The sequence below is a fragment of the Bos indicus genome, chromosome 18 (genome assembly GCF_029378745.1).
Source record: "Bos indicus isolate NIAB-ARS_2022 breed Sahiwal x Tharparkar chromosome 18, NIAB-ARS_B.indTharparkar_mat_pri_1.0, whole genome shotgun sequence".
NCBI classification, from domain to species: domain Eukaryota; kingdom Metazoa; phylum Chordata; class Mammalia; order Artiodactyla; family Bovidae; genus Bos; species Bos indicus.
In genome coordinates, this window is record NC_091777.1 from 53,893,252 (window position 1) to 53,915,361 (window position 22,110).

The window sequence follows — 22,110 nt, forward strand, 5'->3', positions numbered from 1 at the left end:
CAGAGATGACACGCATACCCCACACCGGCGATCTTTTTTACTTTTTTAATTTTTAAAGGCAAAGTACCGTCGGCCAAGCCCCTCCCCGGCCTCCCTGAGCTCCCAGTCCCACTCCCCGGCCCCCCAACAAGCTCCGTCAGCTATTCCCCTTGGTCTCCGGTTCGCCCACTTCCTCAGTGGCGGGGCTGGGAGTCTGCACTGTGTCTTCTCCAGCAGCTGTGAGGGGCTGGGGGCTCCGCTCCTCCTTTGAAAGCAATCCACCTGCTGCAGTTTCCTGGTGACAGAAGCGGGGGCAGGTCAAAGACAGCGTGGTCGCACCTCCAGTACTTCTTCAGGCCCTACCCTTCCCGCCCCCTCCCCGCCTTGGACACTAGGCACACACACTTAACCCCGGCCCCTGGTTTCTCTCGTCCTCTGTTGCTCTGGGGCGGTCATCCCTACCTTAGGTAGGGGTCCCTCAAGACTAGAGTCCAGCAGTGCGGCCTCAGTCAGCCCCGAGTCATCGTCCATGCTGATGAAGATGGCCGGGGTCTCACACTCAGGCCCCTCCTCCCGGAAATCAATGGCTTCCTCTGGCTGGGGGGGGCCTGGCCGCGCCGAGGAAGAGGACGAGGACGAGGAGGGGCCTCCCAGTCCCCCAGGCTTCAGCTTCTGTTCTTCCTCCAGTTGCCGCTTTAAGGCCTTCTCCTGGGCCAGCCGCAGGCCGATGAGATCTTGAGGGGGTCGGGGGGCCGGAGGTGGTGCCAGGGCCAGAGGCTCTAAGTCATCCTGGAGGTGCGGGGTGACACACAAAGCCTCAGGGACGGCTGGGACCCAAGACCCAGGCTGCTCTCAAGGGGATGGTGGGGGAAAAGATGGAAACCACCCTGAGGCAGACAGCAAAGAGGGCTGGTATGGGTAGGAGGAGGGGCGCAGGGCACTTCTGGCTTGGGGAGGGGGCTGCAGACCCTCACCTCTTCCAGGGGCCCGGCAGGTGCTTCCTTAGTCTCTGGCTCCTGCTTGCCGCTGGCCTCCAGGATGGCCATGATGGAGTTGGGGATGTGCGCTTGCTAGGGGAAAAGCAGATGGGGGCGCTGTGGAGAGCTCCGATCCGGAGACAACCCCCTCCCCCAAGTCCCACTCAGACCCTAGGTGTCCTTGACTCTCCAGACCCCAGGACCTTCGTGACACTGCCAGGGTGCCCCTGCCCGCACCCCCGCCTCAGTCCCCCAGGGCTGGACCCATGGGGCCACCCACCCCACACCCGGGGGTACCTGGTGGGGGGTGAAGGAACGGACGTGGGCCAGCAGGGGCTCCCGGAGCTCTGGGCACTTGTCAAAGACGGCCCCCAGCTGCTGGGGTGGGAGCTGCAGGATGACTTGGAAGCTCTGAGGCTTGGTGCGCTGACAGCACTTGATGAAGCCCTCCCACACCTTGGGATACTTCCACACCTGGACCAGGCAGGGAGGGAGCAGTCGTGAGGGGGCCTGCAGGCAGCCAGCCGCACCAGAAGTTGGGACAAAGACCTTAGCAAGAAGGCCATGCCTCGCTGCATTCTCACCGCCACCTCTAGAGGGCGACGTTAGCCCTGCTAAAGCTAGGAGGCCCAGGGAGGTGCGGGACTCGTCCAGGGTCACACAGGTACCAAGGGCAGAACCAACCCCCAGATCTGCCTGCATCTGCACTTAACCTCTAAGCCAGATGTTGCAAAGTGGCAACCTGTGGTCTGAATCCAGTCTGAAGGCTTGTGGATAGAGGGTTTTTTTTGTTGAAGTTTCATAAAACATTTCTAGCTTCTCTTGAAAACTGGTGCCATCTTTCAGCTCAAGATGCCTCTTGTCTGACTGAGTGCCAAATGATGGGGGGCAAGGGGCAGCTCTGGTGGCTCAAATGGTAAAGAATCTGCCTGCAGTGTGGGAGACCCAGGTTTGATCCCTGGGTCAGGAAGATCCCTTGGAAAAGGGAATGGCTACCCGCTCCAGTATTCTTGCCTGGGAAATCCCATGGACAGAGGAGCCTGGTGGGCTACAGTCTAAGCAGCTGCAAAGAGCTGCACACAACTAAGTGACGAACACTCTGACGGGGCAGCCACACCTCCTGGACGTGCACCTCTCGAAGTCTGCTCCTACCACCCAGCAGCCTCACTCACCACCCTGCCGCCCTGCTGCTGTCCGACACAGTGACCCCGAGAGGGCTGTATTGTCTCAGCAGTCTGCCAGTCATAGAGCAGGTCTCTGCACGAGGGCTCCCTTGGGACACTGGCCAAACCGGCTGGAAAAGCCTGCAGTTCTGCCTCAAGTCTGTTGGCAGCACATCCTGCGGCAGTCCCCTGCCTGGGAGACCAGGGTGGTCAGGGCGGGTTACCTGCTTCATGATGAGCCGGGACAGGATGTTCATGACGAAGCCCCCCAGGCGGGGGTACATAGTCAAGGACTGGATGACGGTCCTCATGAGCAGCATGGGCAGGGGGCTCTGCTCCATCAGTTGCTGCATCACCACGGCCAGCACCTCCGACGTGTACACGTTCCGCTCCGCAAAGCACAGGTTGGTGGCTGTGAGGAGGCGGAGAGGGGACCTGTCCCCTTTGCCCAGCAGCCCCTGGGAAGTGGGAGCCCCACATCCCTTAGAAAGCCTCAGCCCTGTGATCTGCCTGCATGAGGTGAGATCCAGCCCCAACTCCCTGAAGCTCCAGGCAAGACAGATTCCCTCCCACCCAGAAGTGGACACTGTGGTCTGATCCTTGGAAAGCCTGGGAGCTGGGGTAAGGGAGAGGACACGTCCATCTCCTGGAAGCCCCACTGGGCCGTGGGAAGACATTGGTCCTTTCTCTTGGAGAACAACGTCCAGAAAGGGTGAGGGGAGAAAGATATGTTGCCTACCCCTGGGGACCCATTGTGGCTGGACTGGGATGGCGTGGCACCTCCACCTCTACTGGAAGGAAGCAGCTGTGACTTCCATAAGCAGTCCCTCAGGGGACACACGTCCCCTCAGGGGACATGCTGCTCATGGTCTCCACGAGCAGACTGGTCAAGAGACTGCCTGCTCTGAACCCAGTGCACGAGGCTCGTGCTGGTGCTCGGGCGCTACCAGGCCTGGGGGGATATGGAGGTCATAGTTCACAGAGTCATGAAGGAGGGGCAAGAGGAGGAAGTCTGGGCGTAAGATGAGCACCAGGAAGGGCCTGAGGGGGGCTGGTGCAGCAAAAGCACCCACAAGGACAGGCCCCTCAGGAGCACGCTGTGGGACTCCAAATCAGTGAGATCAGTGGTGCTCGGATCCACTGTTAGTGGGGAGACTCCGGGAATTGCCTCTGAACCCCTTCTGCCCCAAACACCACTTGCCAGGTGAGTCTGTCAACCAGGAAGTCTTTATTGAGCTAGAAGAGAGGCCCCCCAATCCTTGAGAGGCTAATGGAGAACAGAGGTAGATGCCTATAAAGAATGGGGGCTGGGGAGCTCCTGTAAGGAAGAGAGGGAGGCTGGAGGCATTGCAGGCAGACAGGCAGGGAGGAGGCTGGAGGCGGGGTAGGGAGGGCACCTAGGCTGCAGGGAGCGCAGAAGGTGAACACAGTGCAAGAGGACCCGCCCGAAACAGAGGCTGTTCCTCCTCCTCCCATCTAGGTAGCTGTTGGCTTCTGCCTGCTCTGCCAGAAAGCCTCCAAAATCAGCCTTCTTCCCTCTCCTCTCCTTCAGCTCCACCCCAGCCTCCTCCTGGGCCTCCCACCCACCCTCTAATCCACCCTCCATACAGCAGCCTGAGAGGGTCTTTCAAAAGCTCACCCTGACCCTGTACCTGCCACAGGCCCTCAAGAGAGCAAGTCTGAACTTGAACTCGGGTCTATAAGAGACCAGCTGTGGGCAGGGCCTACACCATTTACAGCCCGACTCCATCCCCCACCACCATCCTCAACCAGATCCAGCTGGGTCTGCTCTGCAGTTCCAGAACCAGGCCTTGCTAGCAGGGATCATCTCTCCTGCTTCCTCACCCCTGTTCATCCTGCGGTCTCAGCTCAGGTGTCCCCTCCTCCAGGAAGCCTTTCCTAACATCCCACCCAAGGGAGAGTCGGGGGCCCCTTTGGGCCCCCTGCCCCAATCCTGCTCACTCTGGACTGTTACTGGAGGGATGGACTGTGAGCCCGGGGAGGGCAGGGACAGGACAGTCCCCATCCCTGCCATGTCCTCAGCAGGGCCCAGCACAGGGCTGAGCAGAGGTGTGTAGTGAGTCTTAATCACTGGGCCAGTCCACTGGACAGGTCTGGCAAAAACTCATCAGAGAGGGTGGTTTAAGGGAAGTGAATGCCAGTGATGACTGCTTATACTGACAGACAGTGGGGAGTCCAATGGGGCACAAAACAGGACCTGGAGCTAACAGGCAGGCAGGGTTACTGGTGCAATGGAGAAAAGCACGAGTGGAGCGGAGAAGCGTGCTCTGGGATGAACAGCCAGTAGGGAGACCGGCTGAAGGGCTGCTGAGAGCGCAGCAATACAGAGGCTCCGCGTGGGCGTGGGTTTAGGGAGAAACCACTCGGGGCGTCGCCAACATCTCCAGGGCCTGGCTGCTGGCTGCGCGGGTGACCTGTGGTCAAGCCCTTTCCCCCTGGGCCCCAGCTCCCTTGTGTGAGATCAAGGACCAAACCCAGGTCTGTGAACGGGCATCACTGGAGCGGTGGGCGGGGCCCGACGGTTACAGCCTGACCTCCTTTCTTGACCAGACCCCTGCCCCCAAACCACCAGATCCAGCCAGGGGCCGCTCTACAGTTCCAGAACCAGGCCATGCTAGCACGATCTGAGTTCCCTCAAATGGTACACAAGGTCACGTGTGGGTACGGTCCTTGGGAATGGGCTCATAACTTCCAGAGGTCACCTAAGGAGCCAGGGCGTGTAAGACGACCACTCCTGAGCCTCAGCTTTGAGACACTCCACCGGGTCCACTAGAGGCCTGAGTTCCCTCTCAGTTGTAGTGTGTGTTTAGTATTTTCAGAAGCTCCTCTCTTGACCTAAAGGTTTCTGAGAGAATCTGCTGAGGAAGACTAGGAAATACGTCACTGAAGCTACTTCAGGCAGGACAAGACACTAGCAAGGAGGGAAAACCCCCTCCCTGCTTTTAAAGGAGAGAGGAGGAAGCAAGGCCAGCTGTCTTCTGAGAAGAGCAGGGAACAGGAAGGGCTCCTGCCTCCGTGGGAAAGCATGGTTTCTGGACCAGCAGCCATGGAGGACGTGGAGGGGAGCATGGAGGGAGGGGAGGGGAGCGGAGGGAGGGAAGGGCGCGCCGAGGGAGGGAGGGGAGCGTCCCCCTGGGACCCAGGAGGCCATCTGCAGGCAGAACCGGTTTCGGACTCGGGTCTCCCAACTTCCGATTCTGTTTTGTCCACTACACCACTTAGCTTCTGGGTGGCCCTGAGCAAGTTACTTAACCTCTCTGGAACCTCCACTCCGACTACAAAACGGAAGTCAGCATACTTACCAGGAACAGAGTGGTGTGGCTGGGCGGGTGGGCCTCTGAGGCACTTGGGAAAGCACAGCCCAGACTAAGTGCTAGGTGAACAGACAGGCTGTCATTAGGGAACTGCTCACTGTGGGGGGCCGGCCAGGTTGTCACCTACTGCCTCGGGCCGCTCTCCAGGCTCAGCTCTCCCGTTGGTCACTCCTCAGGCCCCTGGGGGCTGGGGAGGAGGGCTCCCCACCCTTCCTGAGGAACGCTCTGTGCTGGTGTACAGGGGGTGCATCAGTTCCTTAGATGGGGCAGGGGAGGAAGGAAGGAGAGGAGGAGAGGAGGAGGGATGGAAAGGAGCGAGGCTGGCGTCCGGAGCTCTGAGACGGGGCTGCGGTGGGCACAGTCTCCGACTTGGCTGATTCCACAGGGGGCCGACTCCAGTCCAAGGTTCTTCCCCGGGTCCGCAATGGCCAGGCCACTGAAGAGGGGGTCGGGGCGGGGCGGGGGGTGTGCCTCACCTTTGATGATGGACTTCATGTCACACTTTGCCGAGTCAATGTTGTGTAAGGCGATGAGCAGCTCTCCAGGGTTCAGGGGGGACAGGGCTGAGTTCCCTTCACCTGCAGCATGGGGAATGGGGGGAGGAGGAGGAGACAGTATGGAGGCCTGAGAGACAGGTCCAAGCCCCCCTAGACTGGGGGAGCGGCAGAGGAAGACAAGGCGCCCTCTGGGATTAGGGGTAGAGAGGGCTGGAGTGGCGGGAGGAGAGACTGAGAGCACCAGGAGGCGCCCCAGTGAGGCCGCGGCTGGTGACCATTCCAACCAGAGGCCTTCAGGCCTGCACTGGGCCCCCAGCACCTCGCCTGTGACTCAACCACTCTCCCATCCCGGCCCAGGCTGTGCACCTACAAGGGCAGGGAGCGGACGAGCTCATTCCAGGTCCCCAGCACAGCAGAAAGGCGCAGGGGCGCCTGCTAGACGGGACAAGAGGGGGCCAGGCAACAGACTTGCACACAGCGCTCGGGCTAAACGCCACGGGCACGAGGCTGGGGGAGACGGCACTCTTCTGGTGGGGTGTCGAGGGTCCCAGACACTTGCGCGCGTGTTTTGAGTCGCCAAGTCACGTGTGGAAGAGAGAGCTTCCACCTTTCCTAGCTCCAGCCCCTGGGGTGAGGGCTGAGGAATCTACCCTATGCCATCTGGTAGTCTGTCTAGGTTGAAAGTTTTCTTTCTTTTGGACCAGGGCGAGTCCAAACTCGAACAAAAGGCCCCTCACCCACAGCCAGAGGGGTTCAGGCAAGACCTGAGGTAGGGCAGGGATGGGCCCCGTGTTTGAGGTCCTGGAAGGGAAAATGCTTATAGAGAGTCAGCCCTCAGTCCCACAGTTTTGTCCCCAATGTGGATGAAACCATCACCCAAGTATCATGGGAGGGTGGCCCAGGAGCTTTGGGACAGATGTCGAGATGTCACCAAGCCTGAATGGCAGCCTCAGAGAGCAAGATGAACACCCCCCACCAAAAGGTGGTGGCATCCCTCCCCCAGCTCTCACCTCTGGGACCTCTTCCTCCTTCCTGCACCTGAGGTGGGGTCTCCTGGGGGAGCTGCTGGGGAGGGAAACGAGGGCCAGGGTTGAGCTGGCCCCTGGTGGGGAGGCGAGCACATCACCTACCGTGCTGGGTGCCCAGCAGGCGATTGAAGACCTCTTTCACCACGATGGGGTTAAGCTTGATGAGCTTTGGCAGGGCCTGGATCACTTCCTTCTACAAGGGCAAGGCAGAGGAGGGCAGGTCAGATGCACCCCCTGCCCACTCCAGAGAAGCCTGCCCACTGCTCACCCTGGGGCGGTGAGGGGCAAGCTCTGGCCTCACCTAGCCCCCCAGTGCCTTCCCTCTCTCCTCTCTTTGGTCCCTCAAGGTTTAGCTTTCCCAGCTCACTGGTCTAACCCAGCCCCAGCCTCATCACCCCCAGGTGAGCCCCTGGGCCGGCTTGATGGCTCCTCCTACAAGAGAAGATGGAGGTTCACGCGAGGTCCCATAGCCTGGGAGGAACAAGACCGGGGCAGGGGAAGCACACGCTCAAGGGGAGGTGTCCCCTGCCCTGCTTCTGTGGCTCCACTCTGTTCTCAGGAGGATCGTGAGCACAGGGTGGGGCGGGAGGGGAGGAGGGCGAGTGGTGGTGGATAACTGGGATATTCACTCACAACAGGAAGAAGCTGAGGCTCAGAGAGGGGCGGGGCTTGCCAAATTGAGACTGACCCAGACAAGACCCAGACTGTGCTCACAGCATCTGATGAGGGTGCCCGGGAGCCTCCCTCCTCCCCGCCCTGCCAGGCGTGTCCCCGTGGGTGGGGGCATCCAGGCGTGCAGCTCCGTACCTTCTCCAGCCCATTGAGCACTGGGATGAGGAAGCGGACGTCTGGCAGTCGCTTGTGGTAGAGATCCCTGACCCGCTTCACCAGCTCTGGGGACGGGGGCACTGCAGGCGGAGGAATAAGCAGGAGGCTCAGGGGCTTGGGGTGGTGGGGTGGACATTGAGGAGGAGAAACGAATGGTGGTGGGTGTGTGGCAGGGGCGGAGAGGGACTGCTGCACTTCAGAGCAGAAATCCCTGGCCCTCGGTTTCTCAAATGCATTTTAGCAGTGCACCCTTGCGCACGGAGAAATTGAGGCCCAAGGATGGGGAGAGACTCACAAGAGGGCCAAGCGTCTAGGGACCCAATGGCTCTGATCCCCAGGTCCTGAGAAGGCAAATGGGGAGGGCCTGGACAGGAGAGAAGGAAGAAAGATGGGGTCCCGGGAGGCACCTTTGTCAGTGAGGCTGTGCAGACAACGGGTGACCAGTGTCTCCGCCCCCTTTGGACAGTTCTCCACCAGCAGGAGCAGCTCTGGTGAGTTCATGCCCATCCCCCGGATCTACAGGCGAGAGATGAGAGAGGAGATGTTGGGCGGTGTGAGGGGATGGGGGCCCAGGGGCAGAGCTGGGGAGGCATCAGAGACCAGGCAGCTGGCGGGACACTGGGACTCTGGAGGAGGAACTGGCAAGAGAGGGCGGATCTCAAATATTCTCATCGTTAGAAGAAAAGCAATAATTCTTTGAGGTAATGGATGTTAATTAAACTTATGATCATAATCATTTCACAATATATACATGTATCAAATCACTATCTTGTAGACCTTAAGCTAAGATAATGTTGTGATCAGTGGTATCTCAATAAAGCAGAGAGAAAAGAATGGGTGTTAGGCTTCAGAGAAGTGGGGGAAATCTGGGGAAGGTGGGCAGGGCTGCCAGAAGTGTCCAGGTCTCTTCTACCCGACCTCATACACACACAGGCTCCTGCAGCGCCTTCCTGCACTCTTATCATGCTGCCCTCCCACCAGGCAGGCCAGGCCTGGCCTCTGGGACTCAACCTGACCTTTGATGCCCAAGCTATTCTTCAATTCCTTGGTGAAGACTTTTTTTGCTTTTGCAGGCACAAGTGACCCCTGCCCACCTCCCTGTGACCACCCAGGTGCCAGCTTTGCTGCTGGCTCAGATCAGGGCTCGACCTGTTGCTGCGTCTGCAGCCTCCCCCTAACCCCTCCACGGGCACCGAACACAGGGAGCGGAGGAGGGCCAGGCATCAAGGGCTCGTCCCTTCCTCTGCCCAACTGCAAGTGGAGCTGACAGTCGTTGCCCTCAAGGAGCTCACAGTCCCTTGGGCTCACCGTGACAATGGGGAGAAGAATCTGCTTCCTCCTCACAACCAGATCACTACCCCCACGTTACAGGTAAGGACCCCACTGACTCTGGGAGGCAGGTATGTGGGAATTAACCTGCCACATTTTCTCCTTTGGTTTATGGTGGGATTCTCAGTAATAAAATGTCAGGAACAGAGATAGAGAAGAGCAGTTTCAAATCTGGCGACAGAAGGGAAGAACAGACATTCTGAATTTCACAGGCCAGCCTGTAACTGCGTTGCTTCTCTTGTGTGTGACCCTGTGGCTCCAGAGAGGAGCAGGAGGGACTCGGGCCACGACAAGTAAAGATTCCTGTCAGCAAGGCAGGGGAGGGACGGCTCATACATGACAACAGGGATACAGGTATTCACAGGCAAGAGGTCACAGAATCAATCACTCCAACAAGCTTGCTGGTCTGAATTATTTGCTTGGTTTTAACTGAAGGGTGAGAAGGGGAGAGATGGAATGTGAACTGAGGTCTGTCCGACTGGAAGCTCTTAACTACAGGGCTACCCTGTTGTCTTCTCAGGAGTGGATGGAAGTGGGGGGTCGGGGGGTGATGACCCATAGCCTCAGCACTCAGCAGGGGAAGGACATGGGGGGGGGCAGGGGCGGGGCTGGAGTTGGTATTCGGCTCCGCCCACCAGTGGGCGGAGCCTGACGGGCCAGGGGCCTCACCGGCTGCTCGATGACCCTCAGCACTGTCCTCTTGATGTCAGCGATGGCCTCCGTGTACACGGCCGCCAGCTCGTGGATCAGCTTGTGGTTCTGAGGTAGGAGAGCCAGGTAGAGGTACAGGCACTGCTTCACCGTCTCCTCGGTCCAGGGTGCGGCCACCTCTAAGAGGGCAGGGGTGCAGGGGGTGAAGATCAGATGGGCCCCACTCCCCCTCGCCCCTGCCCAGCACCTGGCTCTTCTTGGGGAGCAGTAGGCACAGAAGGGACTGGGAGCTGGGCCTGGGAAGCAAACTGTCCCAGGGAAGGAAGCCAGTCCTTTGGGAAATGAGGTGCAACCAGACCTGCTCCCCTTCTAGAAGTCTCTGCCCTACATTCCCATCTGGTCTCCTCTGACCACCAACCCAGACGGATCTTCCCAAGAGCACATCTGGCCCTGCCCCTCCCCTCCTCAGCGCTCTCACCACCATCCGGGACCCTCAGGGGACGCCTGGCCTTGCTCTCCCTGACAGCTCCTGTTCAGGGCTGCCCTGCCTCTGGGGGTGTGTGCTGGGCTCACAGCCTCCTTCTGACGGTCCCTTGGGGCCCCCACTTTGGAGCCTGTGCACGTGCTACTCTGTTGCCTGGAACCCAGCGCCCAACTCTTTTTTATTTTTAACCTCACTGTGTGGCAGGATCTTAGTTCCCCAACTAGGGATCGAACCTGTGATCCCTGCATTGGCAGCATGCAGTCGTAACTACTAGACCACTAGGGAAGCCCTCCAGTTCCTCTTTCTGCACCACCTCAGGGTCACAGAGCCAGCACACCTCCTGGGAAGCTGGCCCGGCACCCAAGCTGCACTGGGGCTCCTGTGCTCCTAGAAGCCCCTTGCTTTCTGCCACAGCCAGAACCTTCCAGGTTAATGGGCCCTTCCCTGGGGGCCTGGGTCTCCCGGTCTGCAATGCCGGAGGACCCGGAGCTCTGCTAAGGGAATGGTCTGCAAAGAACCTGCCTGGCCCTTCCTGGAGTCCCATCACTGGCTCATTCTCCTGGTCCTCGGCTTCCAGCCCAGCTGCGCCCTCTTTCAGGACACTCTCCCTGACCCCTCAGGCTGGGCCAGGCACCCGTTCTGGGTTCCCACAGGCTCCTGCTTTCGCCACCTGAGCGCGTTCCAGCTCTTGCTGTCTGGCTGTCTCCCCCAGCGGGCCATCCCCCAGCTCACTGCACCTCTGGAGAACCTGCGCCAAACCTGTGTCCTTGTCAGCTCCAAACAGCACCGACGGCGGGTTGGGGTGGACCAAGAGCTGCAGGTAGTTGAGGGCAAACTTCTCCACGTACTCTCGCAGCTGCTCCTTTTCGTACATGCGCTTGATGAACAGCAAGGCCTGGGAACGCACCTGAGGAGTGGGGTCGGGGGAGGACGGCCGCTCTGAGCTTGGCGGCATTGGTGTGAAACAAGCCGAGGTCTGAGAGAGGCCCGGCGGGGCTGAGTTGCCGTGCCCAAGGCTGGTTACCAGCTTGGGAGAGAGGCTTCTGGCCCAACCCAAGGCCCTGTACCACCCCACCGTCTACCTGCCCCATCCCGTCTCTTATCGTTCATTCTTGTCTTGCTTGCTACACTCCAACTGGAAGCAGCTTTCCTTAGTCGCTCGAAAAAGTGAAGTCGCTCAGTTGTGTCCGACTCTTTGCGACCTCATGGGCTACAGCCTACCAGGCTCCTCCGTCCATGGGATCTTCCAAGCAAGAGTACTGGAGTGGGTTGCCATTTCCTTCTCCAGGGGATCTTGTCGACCCAGGGATCAAACTCAGGTCTCCCTCATTGCAGGCAGACACTTTACTGTCTGAGCCACCAAGGAAGCCCTCACTTTTTTTTAAAGTGACCACATTCTCCCCAGCTCTAAGACTTGGTACAAAAGGTTCCCACTGCTGGCATGCCTGTCACTGGCTAGATCCTGTTTCACTCAGACATCCCCTGCTGGGGGCCTTGTGAACAGGGCCCGGTCTTGGGCACCGCTTTGTCCCCAACAGCACCACGGAGCCAAGCCAGCAGGGAGGGCTTGCTGAGCGAATGGCCATGAGATGTCAGGAAGGAGCTGGCGGCAGGCAGGAACAGGGACGGACCGAGAGCCTCTCAATCACACGCTGACCCTCTGTGCAGGGCACACTCGTCCACTCAGTGCAGGTCTTGGCTCACACCACTCCTCCTCCAGAAGTCTTCCTTAGACCGCTTCCCTTCCCTGGCTGCACACCCAACTCTACTCCAGGCACTGAACACGCTGTGTGGTCACAACGGCTCCCCTTCTGGTCAGTGCCCCCCCCAGGTCCCAGCACAGCACCAGGCCTTAAGAGGCGGTGCACCAACATGGGCGGAGCAAGAGCGAAATGGACTGCCATTCCTGGGCGGGGGGAGCGGGGGCGGGGTTGTCTATGTACATTCTAAGCAGCCTCGTGCCATCAAAAGTGGAAAAGCCACCACCACCAAGTTGTCACAAGAAGGGCAGCTGGCCCAGAAACCTTCAGGGCCATGTGGAAAAGACGGGGCTGGTTACTCGGGACAGAGGATGGGCTGAGTGTAGCCCAGTACAGAGCAGGGGTGAGGGGTCACCTTGTCCTTCTCGTGGGAGCTGAGGTCTAGCAGGACATGCAGGTACTGGAACTGGCGGGATGGGCGCTTGAAGATCAGGTCTCGGAGAGTGGACATGCCCAGGTAGGTGCGACTCTGCGGCAAGAAGGAAGGGAGCCAGAGCTCAGGGCACCGCAGTGTGTCTCTGGGGTGTCTCCCTTGTCTCAGTCAGATCACGTCCCTCACAGAACCCCCGACCCCACCCCAGGCTGCAGCGAGCATGGCCCCAGCCGCGCCCATCCTCACCTCGTCCTCGCAATACTTGCGGATCACCTCCAGGGCGCTCTCGGTGATCAGCGGCGCCTCCAGCACAACCTTGGTGAAGATCCTGCCGGGGTGGGGGGGACGGGGTACAGCTGCAAAGGAGAGGCCCCTGGGCTTCCCCCTCCTGCTGACTGTAGCTCAGAGCTGGCAGGACCCCTCACAGAGCACTCGCTCAACCCCCTGCGGACAGAGCTACAGAGCTCTGGAAGCAACAGAGTAGGGTTCAAATGCTGCCTGGGGATGGACTGGCGACATGGGCAGAGACTGCCTCTCTGAAACTCAGTTTTGTCCAATGGGGATTCCTAGCTTGTTCAAAACAGCAATGGGAGGGAATGATGGAGGGGAGTTGGGAAGGGTGTTGTATTTCAGACACGGTGACCATCAAAGGCTGCTTTGAGATGCTTTAGTCAATGCTGGTAGATAAGAAAGAGCTGGCCATGCAAGGAGTAGGTGGAGAGGACCCCAGGTAGAGAACAGAGAAGTGCCAAGCTTGGCATGTGTGAGAACACAGGACTGAAGGCTGGCGCGGCTGAAGTCGGGGCAGGGGGTGGGGGGTGGGCAGGGAAAAGCAGAGAGGCCAAAAAGAGGCTCGAGAGGGTTGGTGGCGACTAGATTATACAAGACCTCACAAGACCTATTAAGGACGTCACTTTTTTTTTAGGACGTCACATTTTATCTTGAGGACAGTAGAAGGTTTTAGTGGGGAAATAAGAGGCTTTACGTTATCAAACGTCACCTGTGCTGCTGGAGAGTGGATGCGCTAGAGGTCAAGAGCAAGGGGGAAGCTACAGAGCCAATTCAGGCAAGAGATGGGGATGGCAAGAAGCTGACCCCCAGAACAGGCCTCTGAAGCAGGCACTGTCATCACACATCACGGGAGAAAACGGAGGCCCAGAGGTGAGTGACGCAGCTCGGTCAGAGGGCAAGCAGCAGAGCCGGGGACAAAGTGACACTGCAGAGACCTGTTCTGTGCGTGGGGAGGGCGGGGAGAGGCGGCGGCTCGGGGCGGGCGCGTGGAGGACCCACTCGGTGCTGAGAAGAGCTGCTCAGAGCCCAGAAAGCAAAGGCAGGACACGGACAGGGGACCCCTGAGGATGGCGGGTGCAGGGCTGCCCCCTCACCCGTCCTTCTGGTCCGGCTTCTCCTGCAGGCCGGAGAGCAGGCGGATGAGGCAGTCCTCATACTTGTCCAGGGCGCCCTTGACGCCAGCTGCGAGGTAGGCGTTGTACTCCTGGTAGAGCCAGGCGAAGGCCAGGTCCAGGCGGGCCCGGACGTCCTCCAGGATGAAGGACAGGACCTCGGCCTTCAGGCCCGAGTCGAACTGCGTCACCAGGCTGGCCAGGATCTTTATGCGCACCTGAAATGGGAGTGAGGATCTGTGTCGGCGTGGGGGGCGGGCAACGCCGGGCACCCCTCACTGTGTCCTGCTTCTGCTCCCACCCAGCCTCAGGGAGCCAGCGCAGACCCGGTATTAAGTGAGGAAGGAAAGCCTAAGAACCGTATTTTCAGGAGGTCTCCTTTATATGAAGAAAAAAACTGCAAAGGGAGAAAACAATAACAATAAAACTAGGAGTAATAGCTAGAATTTCTAGGAGTAATATCTAAATCATAGATTCATAAAATTACAAATAGCTACACTGTATCTAAAGTGTATCTAAAATATAAATATCTAAATTTTTAGGAGTATTATCTTGAGTTTACAGAAAATGATCCTGAAGGACTCTCCAAGTGTGTTTGTTGGTTGCTTCTGTTAGGGGGATGGCTCGCAGATGGGGGCCAAAGAAGACTTATGGTCCCTTTATGGCCTGGAAATAATTTGAACAGAAAGCATATGTTCATATACTATTTGGTTAACTAAAACTAAACTTCAAAAATTGGGGAAACAGCCACTTGACTGAGGCTGCAATCCCAGCAAACAGCAGAATCAGAATTAAAGCAGGTGTGGGTGTGTGTGTGTCTGCGGCGAAAGAACAAGAATGCTGTGAACCGCAGCAAGAGCAAGCACCCTGAGAGCCCACGTGCAGGCGGCTCTTCCTTGCAGCCACCGTGCTGGGGGACAGAGCACGCGTGTCCACATGTCTTCTTCCATGTTGCCTGTGAGGAGCTGCTGCTATCATATCTGCCTTATGGGAGGTCAGAGTGAGGCTGGGAGAAGCGGCCGGTGAGCGGCAGTGCTGGGGTCTGGAGCCAGGGAGGGTTAACCCAGAGGTCCGTCTCTCCGCTGGGACGTGCGGCAGGCTCTTGGAGAGAGGGGCTGGGAGGAGGCGCTGGGAGGACGGGGGCACACCTGGGCGGCCCCGCTGCAGGCCACGGCCTTCTCGGCCCGCAGGATCCGCTTCACAGCGCCCAGCTTCATGGCCTCAACCTGCGCGTCCGTCAGGGGCTTCAGCACGTCACTTAGGCGGAAGATTTTCTTGCGCCCGCCAGCACCCGCCAGCCTATGTGCGAGAGTAGGGACAGGGACTTGGTGACTCCGAACATCCTTTCTGGAACCCGGGCCCCACCCCAGGCCATACAGACAGAGACAACCCCACACTGTCCCTCCAACTCCCCCGTGACCCCGAGGCACTGCAGGGCAATGAGAAGGCAGAGGATGCTGTTCTGGTTTGGTACATGGTATCTGAGGGGAGGCTGCTATAAGGAGCAGGCAACGGATAACAACGTGAGACCTGAATGAAGTGAGGGAATCAGACCCACAAGTGTCTGGGGATGAGCTCTCTAGGCAGAGGGAACAGGGAGTGCAAAGGCCTCCAAGTGGGGACATGCTTGGCCGACCAAGAGGTTGGTGTGACAGGAGGAGGGAGCAAGGCGAACAGAGAGCCTGGAGGGGCAGCAGGTCAGGGCCTGCTGGCGAGCCTGGGTTGGGGACAGGGCAGGGAGAGGCTGGATTCTGTGGTCTGTAAGACAGGTGATGATGGGGACAATGATGGGAACAACCAGGAGCACTTCCTACGTGCTAGAAACCACGCTAAGTGCTTTTTACCTCATCATCACTGTCCACCCAAGAGCCATCTGATTTAATCCTCTAACCAGCACTGTGAACTCATTTAATTCTCTCTTATCCTCAAAGACAGAGAGATACGATCAGCCCCATTTTAGATATAAGACAGTAGTTTTATATACAAGAAAACAGCAGATAAGGTTCAGTGGTTACGGCACTGACTCTGGAATCTGAGATCCTGGCCCAGACCGATCTCTGTTTATCTGCCTTCATCTGTCACATACACACCAAAACCAGGCCCCAGTTTCCTGCACCAGCACCTGTCAGGGGACTCACCGGGGCTGCGTGACAGGGATAATGGGCTCCGGCCTCCTCTTGGCCTGGGGCGCCTCCTCCTCCAGGGAGGACATGGAGCTCAGGGAGCCCACTACCGAGATGGCCTGGCCCTGGGCTGGCAGGCGCCGCTTGATCAGAACGCTCTCTGGCTTCACCACCTTCTCCTCCTTGGGCTCCTCCTTGCACTGCTTGGTCTGCTCCACGCCTGAGGGGAAGGCAGCAAACGGGCTCTTGGTGTGTCAGAACCACCTGCTCCCACCCAAGGACCTCCTGTGGGCCAGGTTCCACTCTAAGCCTTGCATACCCGAAATTCATTTCAATCTGTAAAGCGTGGGTTGGATCCCTGGTTGGGGAATGAGGATCCTGCAAACTCTGTGGCATGGCCAAAAAAGCAAAAAATTAGGGGAAAAAAAAAAAAAATTCTGCAAAATGCTTTTCTGGAGCAGGAATATTTTTCATCCCTACTTTGCAATAAAACGATTGAGGTTCAAACAAGAAACGTCATTGTCTTTTGGTTGGAGTGATACCCGGTATCGCCACTTTAGAAAGCTGATGAGCAGTTTCAAACAGCACTGAACATGCCCCAAATCAAGACCCAACAATTCCACTGCTTCGTATAAACTCAACACAAATGAGGGCACAGCAGCTTTACTCATAACAGCCAAAAACTGTATAAAGAGCCCACAGGTCTGTCAACAGAGGAGTGTGGATAAACAAATGGGGGCCTGTTCACATAAAGGAAGGCTAATGAGCAATAAAAAATAAATGCTTGGTTTACACAGCAGCATGGATGAACTTCAAAAACATGCTGAGTTTATAGTAAGCCAGAGGCTATGATCCCACTGATATGAAGTTCAAAACTAAAACAACTCACCTATGAAGACAAGAGTGGGGACAGGGGATGCACTGAGTTTCTACTGGAAAGGAGCAAGAAGGAACTTTCCAGAATGCTGGTGACAGTCCTTCTCCACCTGGGTAGTGCTTACACTGGCGTGTTCACTTTGTGAAAATCCACTACGCTCTACACTTTGAGCCATGAGTTTCACTGTACATAATTTATACCTCAGCAGCACTTTGAGAATGGGAACCCACACGAGGCTTGGAGAGGTTAAGTAACTTGATCAAAGACACAGTTACTAAGTGGCTGAGGTAGTCTGGGTCCTCTCAGACCTCAAACCCAGGTCTGCTGGACTTCAAAGCCCAGGGCCTGAAAATATTGAGCACTCACTCTATCTATGGGACCTGTGACTACTGACACCTAAGATTTCACATGGTTTTCCATTTGCACTTTGACAAAGAGGCGCTCTCCCAGTAAGGAGAGCCCAGTGGCCACAGTGCCAACCCTGGCCCTGGTCAGCTCCCTGCGGCACTCACCTGGCCCCAGTCCTGCGGCCGTCATCTGCGTGGCCATGAGCCGAGCCAGGTGCTTGATCTGGGCTTCGGTGCCTGCTGACTCCACTGGGGTGTAGATCGCTTGGAAGGAGGCGGGCATGGCCTCGGGCAGGTACACCATGCTGATGAGGACCTGCAAGATGCCAGGAACCTTCCTTACTTACTGACCCAATGGACACTGGTTCCACACACTGCTGGCAGAATGGCAGTGATGCAGACAGGCCTGGGCCGCCTCTCATGGAGCACAGATTCTTGTGCAAGTGAGAGAGAAAACGAGTACTGATGCAGTGTGGGTGGCATATGAGAGAGGGAAAGGGGGCGTCACCCCAGGAAGGCCAAGGACCGCTCTGGCTCCTCCGGGCGGTGGCATGTAGGCTGGGAACTGAGAGGTAGGCCGGAAGCAGACTGACAGAGAATGAGGCCTTGCAGCAGAGAGGGGGCAGGTGGGTGGGGAAATTCTAGGTGTGGGAACAGCATGGGAGAAGGCTAAGAGGCACCAGAGCTGGTACTCTGCCCAGAGAGTGGAAGGAGGTTCAGCGACAGAGTGTAATATGAGATAGAAATTGATTTAAAACACACACACACAAAATCAGTACCCTAACAGAACAACATATCCACGTCTGTCAGGAATCGGTAACAAAAGAGAACTTCAACCCCCTACAGGCTTGGAAGTTTGAATGCATGCTCTTAAATAATGACAAGAGAAAGATAATGAAATAAAACATGGAAGATACAGCTACAATGGTACTTAAATGGAAAATCGGACCCTCAAATGCTTACATTGGAAGAAAAGTGGAAGTGACAGTCACTCAGTCGTGGCTGACTCTTTTGTTCCAGGCCAGAATACTGGAGTGGGTGACCTTTCCCTTCTCCAGGGGATCTTCCCCACCCAGGAATCGAACTGGGGTCTCCTGCATTGCAGGCGGATTCTTTACCAACTGAGCTATCAGAGACTGAACACTAATAAGCCAAGCGTTTACCTTTGGGGAAAAACATTGAAAGAAAGTAACATGAAAGAAAGAAAGCCAGCAGAAACAAAAAAGAAAAAAAGACAGCAGAAATAAAACAAAAGATTACGAAAGATGATCAAAAACTTAAGAGCCAGCTCTTTGAAATGGCTTAAAACAAGCAAATCTATGGCAAGAATATACAAAATAAAGAGGAAGGACACAGTATCAGGGACAAAAAAATGGCACGTTACTACAGAGACAGCAGGTATTACGAGAGCAAAAGAATCCTGTGAACAACTACATGCTAATAATTTGAAAAAGACAATTTCCTGAAGTGTGACGGGGATAGATAAGATACAACAAGTTGATGGAAGCCAAATCAGACAGGGCCTAAGGCAAGCTGAATTTAAGTTTTATCTGGAAGGAAGCAGAGAGCCCTGGCAGGGATCTGAGCAGGGGAGCTTTATGACTTGTACTTGACAAAGATGCCTCTGGCTGCCGCAGGGAGGGTAGAAGGCAGAGCCAGAAGAAGTGGTCCTCTGTGGGAAGAGGGCGGGGCCTGGACAGGGCAGGGGTCAGTCACAGGGCTGGGGAAGAGGGGAAGGGCTGGGGGGAGGCGGAGGCAAAGAGTTGAACTTCCAAGTTTCTGGTGTGGGGACGAGAGGCATGTGTGCCAAGAACACAGGAGAGGCCATGGGCCTATACTGGAGTGGGAGGAGAAATTTCACAAGTTGAATTTTGACATGTTAAGTCTCCTTTCACTCAAGGAGAGAAAGATGCAGGTGGCCAGACACCCAGGCCTGGAGCTCACCAAAGAGATGTGAGCTGGAGAGTAAACTCCTCGCTGCCCCAACTGCCCAGCAACTAACCCCCTTGGAGCCTCTAGGGAGACAGGAGGGAAAGCTGATGGTGACTGCCGTCGAGCATGGGAAGAGATATTCTCCAGGAGGGTCCAACAAAAAGGTCTCAGTGCTACTACAGCCTGAAGACTGATGTGAGGACCACCACCCTCCCACCTCCTCGCCCCTCCCCCATTCCAACTGCCTCATCAACTCAAACCAATGGTTCTGTTACTTTGGAGCAGGACATCTTTGAAAATCTAAAAATAACACTGGTCATCCCACCCCACCAATGCCAATCCCACACCACATAATGAACAAGTCATGGGGCTGATGCTCCAGTTAATAGACCTAATAGGCCCTCCCTGCAAAGGAAAGGAGAGAGAGTGGGTGGGTCTTAGATTGAGACTTAGAAAACCTGAAGGGGAACTATGACTGGGGGGTGGGCGGTATGACAAGTGACCTCTTGAAGGAATAAAGATCATCTAAGAAGAGGTCCATCCAAGGTGAGGAAGGCCCCGTGGACCACACCCTCCCAACCCTGAAAAGAGAAGTGTTTCAGGTCTGATGTTACGTGCAAAAGGTGGGCAGCATGGAGCGGAAAGGCAGGGAAAGACTGGAGACCCTTCCTCCCTGCCTTGTGGGAGAAGGCCCCTACGCGTCCTTACCAGATTGGCCACGTTGTCGGGTGTCAGCAGAGGCTGGAGGAATTCGGCTGTGATGTCTGTGTCTGACTGGCCTGAGATCTGGGCTGAGGCCTTCGAGGTTCCCGAGGGGCCTGGCTCCAAGTCCTTGTCCTCATCGTCTTCCCCCAGGTTGGGCTCTGGGATGGAGGAGACAACAAGATTCTGGCTCTCTGGAGGGAGCACCAGTCCCTTCTCTCCTCTCAGGTACCCCTGGCGGTCCCTGCCCCGAAGCAGCTTCAGCAAACAGGAGCAGTGTGGCCACGTGACCCTGGGGAACTACCCACCTCTCTCTAGGCCTCAGTTCTCTTCACCTGAGAAATGGAAACACCAGCCTGGCTGATCACACTAAGCTCCAAGAAGACGAAAAGGTTAACTAATAAGCTCACAGAGCTTTATTGTTTAAAAACACCTATCTTTGAAATAGTCTTCAGCCTCACAGGGAATCAAGAAAATGTAAAACATCCTAATAAGACAACAAATTTGCCTATATGATGGACAAAAAAAAAAAAGTAGTGACAGTTGTTGTGGGGGTGTGAACTGCGGAAGTGTAAACTGGCATGGCCTTCGGGAAGGGCAGTTTGATAGCAGGTCACAATTTTAAACGTGTATACCTCTTCAACACAGCAGTTCCACTTATAGGATCGACCCTAAAAACTTACAGATACAGCCAAAGTAAAATGTACAGCAAATTCACAGCAACACTGACGGTACAGAGATACAGCATACAACTTCTATCAAGAACAGGCTGGGTGAATACAAGTACAGAGGTTCTAGCTCAAGGGAAAAAACTAATTTAGTATGAACCTTAGAGAAAAAGCTTTGTGTGCAAAGATGTTCCCTGAAGCTGTAGTTATAAAAGTGGAAAAGCTGGAATGTTCAATAGAATGATGATTTAAGTAGATTAAGGCAAAAATATGACATGTTACACAATTTTGTCAAGTCTGGAACACATGTAACAAAGAGCTGATACCCTGCATTAACCAAGGGCATCTCCAGTTCAATTACAAAAGGCTGAACAGCCCAATAGAACGGGTACTTCACATAAATGCAAACAGCTAATACACGTAAAACAATGCACAGCCTAACTCCACAACAGGCAAGAAAGCAAATTTAAACCAAGGCTACCATTCATACCCAGGGTTTACCCAGTGGGGTATCTGGCACTCACACACTGCTGGGGTGGCATACACTGATGTGAGTTTTTTTGGAAAAATGCTATCAGAAATTTACAGAATTCCCTGGAGATCCAGTGGTTAGGACTTCCTGCTTCCACTGCAGGGATTGTGGGTTCAATCCCTGGTCAGGGAGCTAAGATTCCACATGCCACAAGGAGCGGCCAAAATAAAGAAAAAAAAAATTAGGTGGATAGGTGGAGAAAAACAGATCTCTACCTCAATCTTCATACCCAATAAGTTATTTTTCAAAATGAAAAAAACAAAAATAAAATTCCATCCTTTCTTTTTTTTTTTTGCGGGGTGGGGGAGCATCATGGGATCTGTGTATTGCAGCACGGCCGCCCCCCACCCCCCAGCAAATTACTTCACAGGAAAGGAGAACTCTACGCATCAAAGGCATTTCTGAAAGAAAACCTAAGTGTTAATACTTTGGTTTTGTTACTTTTGGGGAGAGGGATGAAAGGGAGACTATTTTCATTTTACTCCTTTCTGTATAACTTAAGTAATTACTTTTGCGTATGTTATATTCTTTAATAATTTTACTTTGACATCACTTATTATATGTCATCATATTTATACAATATAATCTATCATGTAAATTAAGCTTACAGTTTCCTGTAAATAATTAGACATTTTGGACATGGTCAGTCCTTGCCACCACCTCCTGCCAGGCCTGACCCAGCTCCTCAGCTCACCCAGCTTCATCTTCTTGAGTGTGGAATCCGAGTCGTCTCGGGGCCGCTTGCGGGCATCCTTGCCACTGGGCATGTTTCGGGCGATCTCCACCTGAGGCGTGCCCAGGTCCACCAGGAGGGTGGTGATCTGAGCCTGGAACTCCAAGGACGCTGGGTGCTTTAGCACATTCAACAGGTGCAACTTGAGATTCTTACGCACGCTGCTCACCTGAGATTTGGCCAGCGTTGGGGGCAGATTGGCTGCGAGAAAAGTAGCAAGAGCTTTATGCTGTGGACAGAGCTCATGGGGCCCTGCCCACCTGACTTCCTAAGCCCCACCTTGGGCAGTGGTGGCGGGCATCTCCTAGCAGAGCTCCTTCACTCTCAGATCTACTGTATGGCCTTCCCCCTGTACAAGCTGATATTCCCTTGAGAGGTCTCCCTCAGTA

General features: G+C 55.8%; 1 protein-coding gene across 7 annotated transcripts in view; it reads right to left on the bottom strand.

The window, feature by feature from the left end:
- Positions 1–30: 30 nt before the first annotated feature.
- Positions 31–22,110, bottom strand: part of SYMPK (symplekin scaffold protein) — a 33,265-nt gene continuing 11,185 nt past the window's right edge. For all 7 annotated transcript variants that reach the window (XM_019979494.2, XM_019979491.2, XM_019979497.2 and 4 more), the window contains 19 exons: positions 21,683–21,922; positions 19,795–19,949; positions 17,320–17,470; positions 15,946–16,150; positions 14,956–15,106; positions 13,790–14,025; positions 12,651–12,732; positions 12,387–12,500; positions 11,031–11,178; positions 9,806–9,966; positions 8,215–8,323; positions 7,787–7,887; positions 7,082–7,172; positions 5,931–6,032; positions 2,344–2,531; positions 1,254–1,430; positions 954–1,049; positions 442–768; positions 31–274 (listed from right to left, as the gene is read on the bottom strand). In XM_019979494.2, coding sequence (XP_019835053.1) covers positions 137–274; positions 442–768; positions 954–1,049; positions 1,254–1,430; positions 2,344–2,531; positions 5,931–6,032; positions 7,082–7,172; positions 7,787–7,887; positions 8,215–8,323; positions 9,806–9,966; positions 11,031–11,178; positions 12,387–12,500; positions 12,651–12,732; positions 13,790–14,025; positions 14,956–15,106; positions 15,946–16,150; positions 17,320–17,470; positions 19,795–19,949; positions 21,683–21,922 — 2,972 coding nt within the window. In that variant the 3' untranslated portion in view covers positions 31–136. The remainder of the gene's footprint in view (positions 275–441; positions 769–953; positions 1,050–1,253; positions 1,431–2,343; positions 2,532–5,930; positions 6,033–7,081; positions 7,173–7,786; positions 7,888–8,214; positions 8,324–9,805; positions 9,967–11,030; positions 11,179–12,386; positions 12,501–12,650; positions 12,733–13,789; positions 14,026–14,955; positions 15,107–15,945; positions 16,151–17,319; positions 17,471–19,794; positions 19,950–21,682; positions 21,923–22,110) is intronic.